We start from the raw sequence: 10869 nt of genomic DNA on the forward strand, positions 1-10869 counted from the left end.
CATGAGAAAAACAAATACTGTATGATCTCACTTGTATGGAGAATCTTAAAAAGTTGAACTTACAAAGAGTAGAATAATGGTTGCCAGAGGTTGAAAGGGTGGGAGAAATGGGTGAAAAGGAGCAAATTTCCAGTTATAAGCTGGTTGCCAGAGGTTGAAAGGGTGGGAGAAATGGGTGAAAAGGAGCAAATTTCCAGTTATAAGCTGGGGATATAATGTACAATACTGCCCTATATACTTGAGAGTTGCTAAGAGAGCAAATCTGAAATGTTCTCAACAACTCCAACAACACACACACACACACACAAAAGGTAATTATGTGAGGGGATACAGGTATTAACTAACCTTACTGTGGTAATCATTTTGTAATATATATGTGTATCAAATCATCATGTTGTACACATTAAACACACAATGTCATATGTTAATTACATCATTATAAATCTGGAAAAAGAAGAACATTAAAAAAAATAAAGAATAACAAAGATGATCAAAGAGAGGAAAATGTATTATCCTTAAGATGCCATCAGGTCCTCCTAAAGTACAGAATTCAATGAACAAAAGAAGTGAATTTCTTATACCTTCTTCTGCACTCCTCTGAATGAATTCAGCCCCCAGTAGTGGCTATAATATGAAGTATGATTTCATTTAAAAAATGAAAATCTCATTTATTAAAAAATAAAAAATTTCATTCCATTAAATAAAAGGAAGGGCAAGTCAGAAAATAACTTGCAGGATGCCTGAGTGGCTCAGATGGTTAAGCAAATGCCTTTGGATCAGGTTGTGATCCCAGAGTCCTGGGATCAAGTCCCATAAATAGCTCCTTGGCTCAAGTGGGGAATTTGTTTCTCCCTCTGCCTCTCTCTTTCTCGAATAAATAAATAAAATCTTAAAAAAAAAAAAAAAAAAAACTTCCTTACGATCTTAGGCCATTTTCATTAAACTCTACATATTTTAGAAAAAAAATAAAAGTTTTCTTTAGACGTACTTGACAGGAGAAAAATCAAAATCAATCTTTGATCTTCTGATACCTATTACATTTTTAATAACAAAACTGGGGAAAGAGAATCCTTCAGAGCTCTTTCAGTACCAGATACATGTCTATCCTGTGTTGAACAGCATTATGTAAGAGATGAAACAAGAATATCTACTTTGGAAAGGACAGGGTGGCTCAATCCAGTAAGTGCCTGGCTTCCCTTAGGCTTGGGGTCCTGATCTTCCCATTTCGTGCTCCTTGCTCTACGAGGAGCCTGCTTCTCCCTTTGTCTGCCTCTCCTCCTGCTTGTGCACTCTATCTCTCTCCTGTCTCTCTCTCTCAAATAAATAAAATCTTAAAAAAAAAAAAAAAAAGTTTAAGAATATCTACTTTGAATCAGGCACTAAACAACAGTAAGCATGCTTTAACAATCACATAATAGGGGCTGACCTAAATTTTCTTTACCTTAAAGTTATCTTAATTAGTAGCAATCCTTATTAGCCAAATCAAAAATATTAAAACAAATGAGGAAAATCCAAAGCAATGTCCCCAGAAGTAGGAAGAGTACATATAATAAATTGATGGGTAGAACCCAGAAAAGAATTATCAAAAGCTCTCTGATTACCCTGGAAGGAGACCAAAATTCAGAGCAAAAGTCTCTTGGTTATTTTTGAGAGAGGTCAGATCCGACCTCCAGTACTATGGGGAAGGTAAAAAGTCAGACAGGGCAAACAGGTGCATCCGGTTGGCTCAGTCAGTTAAGCGCCTGCCTCGGCTCAGGTCATGATCCCCAGATCCTGGGATGAGCCCCCAAACCGGGCTCCCTGCCCTGCAGGGAGCCTGATTCTCCCTCTGTCCAACCCCCTGCTCTCTCTCTCCCTCTCTCAAATAAACAAATAAAATCTTAAGGGGAAAAAAAAGGGCAAACAATAAGCCAACAATTCAAGTTGCTTAAGTATTGTTTCTGTTTATACAACCAGCAACTTAAAATTATAAATACAAACTTGTATGGAATTAAATAATTTTGTCTCCTTCCACAGATACGCTTAAATTTTTGCCTCCCGCCATTACCCCCTTTAGTCTTCCTTTTTCTCTCCTCGCTAAACACCAAAGCATATTTGAAATTAATTTTTACCCTTACTTCAACTCTTACCTAAGCTTTCGTTTGAAAATCAACCTGAATGACCTGACTCCAGGTACAAACTGAATTCTTCTAGCCCTAATTAAATGGTAAGTAATATAAACAGGTAGAAAAATATAAATACAAGGGGATTATCTGTCATGAGTCCATAATAAATATTAAGGGTTAATTCCCCGACAAGAATGAAATAAATTACCAAATCTACTTTAACGACATGCCCTAAAGCTAAAGACTTAAAAGTCAAGAAGCACTGGAGGATTCTGGCTTGAAACAAAGGTGAACATTTTCTGGGTGGTGGAGATAGGAGTTATTACTTCCTTCTAATAATTTTTCTAGTCTTCGAACGGGGTGGGGGAGGAGGGTGTGAAGTGGGAAGGAACTAAAACGAAAAGCCGCTGCCGGTGACGGTGCAGGCCCAACACCAGGAGGTCAACCTTTATCAGTCGCCACTGTCCCTTTAGCTTCGAAGACCAGGGAAACTCGTAATGAGTCACCCAGGCCGGGCCCCACCTTGCTCCGGCCTTGCCCCTCCTCAAGATGGCAGCAGGCGCGAAAATCCGGGGTGGCGCGCGCGGCACTCTGGGAGCGGAAAAGGGGGACCGCGGCGGCGGCCGAGCCGGAAGAGGAGGAGCCGGGCCTGGAGGATCCGCCAGTGTCGCTGCGGCTGCCGGTGTTTGCGGGTCGCAAGGAGCGGAGTCTGGCGGGCGGGGTGTGTCGCGATGCCGGAGCTGGCGGTGCAGAAGGTGGTGGTTCACCCCCTGGTGCTGCTCAGTGTGGTGGATCATTTCAACCGGTGAGTGGGTGCGCGGGGCGGCCTATCGGGATCGCCGCTGCTGAGTCACTGGCACGCTGGGACGGCGCGGCGGCCGCCGGGGCGCTGAAGGGCGGGGGGGCGGCACAGCCTCGCGGAGGGGCCCGGACCAGCCTCGGATCACGAAGCCTAAATCACCAGGCCCGTCCCCCGTCCCCAGCCGTCACTCTGCGGCCCGGACTGCACGTTCCTTTTACCCAAATCCGCACGCTGCCAGAGTATGGGGGGGAAGCTTCATTTGGTCCTGATCCCCCAGGCCTCGTGCCCATCTGTCACCTCGACCTCCCCTTTTCACCAGAAAGACTCGGTGCCTCGTGGGAAGGCCTAACAAATTTGCGTCTCTGTGCCTGTGAAAGCTGTCACCAAAATTCTGGTCTCTGCGGGGGCTCCCTTGAAAAGCTGTAGTTCCTAAGCAGGAATCTGTTTTGATGGTAACCTAAAATGTAGATTAGGTGTCAAGCTTTTCTTTTAAAAATGAGAGCCTGAGCAGCTTTGGGCATTAATGAATAAGCTGAAACATCCCATAGATGTTTCTTCTGCCTTCCCTTTCCTTGTTTTGGAGCTGTTCGTCCCGCTGGACCTGTTACACGTGTTCATAACTTTTACACAGTAATTACTTGAATTGGCAAGTGTAAAGGCCCACTTGGGAGCATCTGCTATAAAGTCAGTTGCGAAGTGCCTGTTGTCTTGCAGCTTGCCTCCTACAACTACTCATTCAACCATAGCTAATAAAACAGTCACGACTCCATGAGGTTTAGGGTCCCCATTTCCACAGCTTTTGCATGCATTCCCAACTGTAGTCACTGTCTTTCTCCCTTGGATACTAGAGGTGCTAAGGGAACAAGCACCATTTCAGTTCTATTTGGAGGACACAGTGCACAGACACTGCTAACTGCTGTGTCATAAGAGATGTAGGGTTTTTAAGGGAAAAAAAAATTGTATTTTTGTAGACCAAAAGAAAAGCACATGAGTGTAGAACTTTCCTTTGATGTGTGACAATTCTGTGCCTCAGACTTCTCCCCAAATCAGAACTACCATGGATACAGAAAGCTTCATTTTAGTCAAATCCCAAATTTAGTAAGCATTTATATATTTGCCAGACTGTATGTTTAGAAGAATAGTACAGTGAAAACAGTGACTGTTAAGAAACTATAGTTCGTTTCACAGTGGCCTCTGTCTTTCCTTTGAATGTGGAATTGTATTTTGAGACACATTTGCTACTGGTCAAAGGAGACTACATTAAGGTCAGTGAAATGAGATCGTATAAGTGAAACACTTGTAGCTCTCAAAGACAGAAGTCACTGAGAAGGTTTGACAAGTAGATAGAAATTCTGTTATAAACTCTGTGTTACTCATTCAGCCATCCTGCCAGTGTTACCAGTCACCAGCTCACTTCTGACTTCTGCCTGATTAAGCCATTCACGGAGACCACAGGTGGCACACGCATATCTCCGCCTCAGAACCCATTTTCTGAGCCCCTAGATAGTACAAAGAATTAGAACTTCTAGTGGGGCTTGTCCATGTGGAATAGATATTCCAAAGAATAACTGGAAAGCCACCCCATAAAAGTGGTTCTACTTCAGCATCTTTATCTCTGAAAATATTTAAGGATAAGAAAGTTGGGGAAAGTTCAAAGGAGAAAACTGTGAAAGAAAAAGTTAAAGGTGGCAGCATAACTTAAATGAAATGTACTTTTCAAACACCAAGTAACATTTTAAAACTCTTCAGATGTGGGGAGCTTTCATTTTCTCTGTTTTCAGGTTCTAGAAAGTTTGAAATTTTTCTGAGTGTGTATTTCTTGCAGTCAACAGTGTAAAGACTGCCAATGTACAAAGTTGGTAAATTACCCATTATGTTTATTAAAATTTAATATTAAGGACTTACCTGACACTATTCTGTTTGTTTAGTGGGATTAGTTCCCAGGTAAACCAGATTGTATGTGTACCATTGATATTTCCCTCTGAGTATCTAATTTTTGGTTCAATATCTCTATATGCCTGTCAGACTGACCTTCTGCTTTTTCTTTCAGAATAGGCAAGGTTGGAAACCAGAAGCGTGTTGTTGGTGTGCTTTTAGGGTCATGGCAAAAGAAAGTACTCGATGTATCCAACAGTTTTGCAGGTATAAGCAAAATCTTAACGTTCTGAGCCTGGGCTAAAATGTCAAATATTTTCAAAATTAAAAAAAAGAAACATGATTTCTATTTTTTACTCCAACCTAGAAATTCTGTCAGAATTGCTTAAATATAGGAAGGCTAAAGGTTACTCACTAAACTGAGTAGTAAATATTTTAAATTTGCAAGCCATATGGTCTCCATTACAACCTCTCAGTTCCTCAGATTTTGTAGCAGGAAAGCAACTATAGACAGTATGTTGACAAAGGGGTGACTGTATGCTAGCAAAACTTTATAAAAATAGGCAGCTCTGATGTTTGTAAATCCCTTCACATAGCCATGGTTATGGAGACCATTACTTTTTACTCAGTGTCATGAACCTTTACAAGAATGTATTCGTATATTTTATGACTAAAGTAACAACAAAGAATAAAATAATTGCTCTACAATGAACTCTAGACTAGAGGTCATGAACTTCAGTATTTGAAAAGACCAAGCAGTTAATGTTATTTGTCAAAGGAAAGTATTAGCGAGTGATGGGACTTTTAGTAAACTGATGAGCAGGTGTCCATTTTAAAGGGGGAAAGCTCTCCCTGGCTCTAGCCAGTTGTTACCAGGTCTTCCAATTTCAAGAGAAGCTGGAAGTCTGGATTTTACATGAAATCTCCCAGTTTTTAATGAGAGCTACTCAAAAATAATTTTAATACCATACTGTACAAACCACTTAAAGTGGATCCGATGTGGCCTAGGGGTCCCCTAGGCTAGTTCTATCCATCACCCCAAACTAAATCTTTATTTTATTTTATTTTTTTTTTTTTTAGTCCCTTTTGATGAAGATGACAAAGATGATTCTGTCTGGTTTTTAGACCATGATTATTTGGAAAACATGTATGGAATGTTTAAGAAGGTCAATGGTATGTCTTGATGTTTTTTAAGAAGGCATTGTGGCATTGATTTATGCGTGTTTTTAGGTGTGTGCATGTACCCAGGTACATGCCCCTGATGTCTTTTCATTCATTATTATTCCATTTTCTTCCATGTTGAGGGCTCTTTCTCTTAGTTATACTTAGGTAAGCATAGTCGTAGTAGAGGAATGAGAAGATAGAGTAGCAGTTTAAGGCCAGCTAGACCTTGATTTGGGATCTAGCCAGCCCTCTGTAGCAGAAAAGTGAAGAACTATCAAACAAAATCTACCTGCCCCTAGAGCCTAAGTACCATCGGGTAAATCTTGCTCTCTGTCACATGTATCATTTTCATTTTATTTCATTATAGCAACCATGTATGCTTTGGAAATGTTTATACCCACAATGTTTACAGTTGTAGTCTCTGTGACATACACTTGCATTTGTTTATGTGTTGCCTTGGAATTGTTTCCTAGTGTCATGCGTGACTGCTCTCAGCTAGTCTGAGATACAGATATCTCTGAATTTCCCTCACTGCTTATTTTCTGAGAATTCTGGTTTTCAGTTTTAGATTTCACAGGTCTGTCAAGATTTAAAATAGATGTATGGAATTTTGAAAAAGTAGAGAACATAAGGACTAGCGTTCTTACCACCTTTTTTGAGGGAATTCTATAGATCTTCATGTAACAGTTCAAACCCACTCATGTTTTCCTTCCCAGCCAGAGAAAGAATAGTTGGGTGGTACCACACAGGTCCTAAACTTCACAAGAATGACATCGCCATTAACGAACTCATGAAAAGATACTGCCCTAACTCAGTAAGTGTGCTCTATCTTTAAAACGCTTGAATGATATTCCTTGCCAGCTAACTTATATAAGAATCCTAGGAAGGATTCAGGTAGCATATCATTTCATGCTTTTTCTCTAAACTGCCTGTGTTAATTGGTAGTGTTTTGTATAGTATACAATAACCCAGGATATTTAGTAAGTAACAGTAAATACGTATTAGGTGCTTAATCCTCTCGGTCACTATACGGGTTTATTCTCCTTACAATAAGAAAATTGAGATTCAGAATTGTTAGTAAGGTCTCCTGCTTGTGGGGGCCATGATCAAACCGTTGGCTCTCTTGATTCTGGCTTCCTCGTGCTTGATGACCACACTACCACCTCAGAGCTTGTTAGTGGATGAGGGTGATAAGAGCGGGGCAAATGGTGGGATCATGTGAAATGTAGACTCATTTTTGCTGAAAATTCCAACTCTTGTCTGGTTGAGTGAACGAAATAGCTTCGGTAATCATCATCAGAAGAATGGCTGTGATTATTCCTTATGTGCTTGGTGTGAGGTGGTTTGCTAAGGTGTGTTTTTCTGCCAGGTACTGGTCATCATTGACGTGAAGCCAAAGGACCTGGGACTGCCCACAGAAGCGTATATTTCAGTGGAAGAAGTCCATGATGTAAGTCCTCTTCCTAGGAGCCAAGGAGATTAGATTTGCTGCTTATTGGATGATTTGGATTTTGTGTTGTTTTTAAGTCAACAGATCTTTCATCTTTGTTAACAAAGAGTAGGTTGTTGATTTTTGTCAACAGCTTGATACTATGTTTCTTTCTCCCTTGAGTTTCTGAGTCACCAAATCTAAAATCCCTTTTTACACATGAAATTGAGGCCCATACTCATCCTGTGATTGCCCAGAGATGTTCACAGCAAAGGAAATGCAGAGCCTGGTGAGCTTAGTCTTAACCTAATGCAGTTTCCACTGTTCAGGTCCTCTGCGCCAGCATTCCTTTCTCCTTGAAGATTATCGAAGATTATCATTCCCTATAGATGAGCCAGAGGTTTTCAGATAGAGTGAGTCAGAGCTGCTTGGAGCCAGATGGCAAGACCCATCTGTGTGATTTGACACCTAAATACTCAGCTCCACAGCATCTAATACCTGCTGCATGCTTTGGATGTAGACACAAAGAGGTTTCAGAGTATAGCTTTTCTCTATTTCCAGGAAAACTAAACTCAGATTCTAGGGTAGCATTTGATGTGAAAATATATGTGTGTTTTGTCGTGAGCATAAAATTTTGCACTTGAGCTTCCTCTTGAATTTTCAGAGTCAAAAGTCTGAGGATAAACTCTGCCTTTGGATTTAGATATGTAGACTTTATCCTTATATTCAGTTTTTAAATCAGGAAAAAGATTTTAGGGTAACTCCCTGCAAATGTTCCTTGCACCGAGCTCTGTCCTCCTGTTTCTCTCGTCTTGCCACCAGAGATCTTACATAGAAATATATTTCCTTGTTGCAATAAGGCTTTCATTGTTGGTCTGGTACAGTTTTTAAAGTTAATTTTACCCTGTCTTTTTCAAAAAGGAATCAGAGGCTCTTACATACACACATACCCATGCATGCACACATACAAATGAAGATTTTAAGTAGGGGACAAAAGGCACATGAAGGCCACAACATTAAATCAAGCCAAGGAAAAATGAGTACCTGAAAAGGCATTCCATGTAGTCCTGACCGTTCTGGCAGGCATAATCAAGACGAAAATGGCACTTGGAGGATTCACACTGTCCGGGATAAAATAATTACTGCTAACATTTATACCACTTAGTGACTTTCCCAAGGTCTCGCTGCTGCCTTGCGGACACTTCACAGTCGTTACATACATCCAGCCTCTTCTGGCACGAGATCTGAGGAAAGTTGTTCCTGAATCCCATCAGAAATCACTAGGTGATAACAGGGAGCCATATCCCTGAACGGACCTTTTGACTAATTCAGGCCACAGAAAGCTGGTTATTCTGACCGCATTGTTTTGGTGCTCGGGCATCATTTGATCTGAGGGACAGTAGGTGGTTAAAAGTTAGATTATCTGACACGAGCTGGCCTCCGGTATACGTATTCTGTATACTGCCTATTCTAGAAAGAACTGCATGCTCTAAAAATCGGCCTAATTGAGACTTCCTCAAGTGTCCATTCCCACTGGGCTTAAGGGATTATCAAGATTTTCCTCAGAAACACGGAGCAGCACCATTGCAGTGTCAATCTGGAAGGCTGACCTTTCAGAGCAAACCTCACCCATTTCTGCCAGCACTTGGGAAGCCCGGTGTGCACCCGCGAGGTGATCTGACTGAAAGCAGAGGAATCAAAGTGTGAAAGGAACATGTGCCAGGGTGTTTGTAAGTAAATAACTACAGTTAAGCCTCCTCTCCCAGGATGGAACTCCAACCTCGAAAACATTTGAGCACGTGACCAGTGAAATTGGAGCCGAGGAAGCCGAGGAAGTTGGAGTTGAGCATTTGTTACGGTGAGCTGCAGGATGGCATCGGAATCATAAGCGGCCCAAGAGGCTCTGTTAGGAGTGGGGAGATCTGGGTTCCAGGCCTGGATCATTTCTAGAGTGTCTTGAGTCACAGTTTATGACCATGGATAATATACCTTATCGGCAAAGGGCAGTGTTGACTGTGACAAGAACACGTGTGGGAAGGAAAGTCAGGCGTTTATTCTTGCCATGTGTATTGTTTTAAGTGAAGGTAGCCAGTTGTCTGTGGAGAAGGTATGTTAGAATGGGTTTTTATTTTAAATACTATAATTGACTTAATTCGAAAGGGTCGTAGTTTTTCTCAATTCAAAAAGTTAGTCAGGATGGAAACTTCTCACAACATCGTATAGATGCAAGTGAAAAAATGCCACCCTTTAAGTGAAAAGTGGTTTCATTTTAGTTCTCTTTTTTTTTTTTTTTTTTTTTTTGTTCTCTTTTTTTGAAAAAACGTCCCATGATGAGAAAAATACACGCCTCCAAATCAAAACTAAGGCAGTTTACAAAATGATGAAGTAACATTTTTCTTTTGAAAACTTGCCCTTCCCCACCAAGCAGGGTGTTTGCCTAGACTGTGGGAACCTGTGTGATAATATGGTGTACTGAGGCTTTCTCCCGCCCTTTCTTCTTGTGGGTTATTACAGAGACATCAAGGACACTACAGTGGGCACTCTTTCCCAGCGGATCACAAACCAGGTCCATGGTTTGAAGGGACTGAACTCCAAGCTTCTGGATATCAGGAGCTATCTGGAGAAAGTGGCCACAGGCAAGCTGCCCATCAACCACCAGATCATCTACCAGCTACAGGACGTGTTCAACCTGCTGCCAGATGTCAGCCTCCAGGAGTTTGTCAAGGCCTTTTACCTGAAGACCAACGACCAGATGGTGGTGGTATATTTGGCCTCACTGATCCGTTCGGTGGTCGCCCTGCACAACCTCATCAACAACAAGATTGCCAACCGGGATGCAGAGAAGAAAGAAGGGCAAGAAAAAGAAGAGAGCAAAAAGGATAGAAAAGATGACAAAGAAAAAGAGAAAGATAAGGAAAAGAGTGATGGAAAGAAAGAGGAGAAAAAGGAGAAAAAATAAAACATGTAGCTTTTTAATTTGTAAATTAAAATCTTATAAACTAACTCAGTGTGCCACTAGAGGGTTCTTTTTACTTTAAGTGCTTTTTAAAAAGCTGTACTGCTGAGAGCTCTCTGGCCTGGGTCATGCTCGCCGTGGCGGGAAAGCGAGTGCACAGAGGCACTGATGTCACAGCCGAACGGTGGCTTAGGCTGCTGTGCGTGGGGGATATGATAGCTCAGACTTCAGATCTCAGGAGAAAAGTGAAGAGAGGTAAGCAGAACATTATTGGTACTCTTCACTCTTTTACCTGTAAAACTGGAAGTTGAATTTTCCCCATCTCAGAAGACTCTTGGGGTTGGTTTTTGGCAGTTTCCAGAATTGCAAAGTGGAGTGCATGAATTCCATAAGCCTTAGAACACCCTGAGTTCTGACCCCTCTGAACTCTGTACCCGGAGCTCTGGCAAGCTCAGGGCATGGGAGCCAGCTCCATATATTGTTTACCTTTGAAGATACAATTAAATGACTTGGTTTGTAAGTCTGTGTTCTAGTCGTT

General features: G+C 41.5%; 1 protein-coding gene across 1 annotated transcript; it reads left to right on the plus strand.

Annotated features, from left to right (window-relative positions):
• Window positions 1–2718: 2718 nt before the first annotated feature.
• On the plus strand, window positions 2719–10378 carry PSMD7 (proteasome 26S subunit, non-ATPase 7). The gene is made up of 7 exons (XM_082711768.1): window positions 2719–2910; window positions 4958–5049; window positions 5863–5955; window positions 6663–6760; window positions 7316–7396; window positions 9142–9233; window positions 9890–10378. The coding sequence occupies exons 1-7, from the start codon at window positions 2837–2839 to the stop codon at window positions 10332–10334; spliced, it is 975 nt and encodes a 324-aa protein (XP_082567894.1). The 5' UTR covers window positions 2719–2836; the 3' UTR covers window positions 10335–10378.
• The last annotated feature ends 491 nt before the right edge of the window (window positions 10379–10869 follow it).

This window comes from Mustela nivalis (genome assembly GCF_964662115.1).
Source record: "Mustela nivalis genome assembly, chromosome: 18".
Classification (NCBI taxonomy): Eukaryota; Metazoa; Chordata; class Mammalia; order Carnivora; family Mustelidae; genus Mustela; species Mustela nivalis.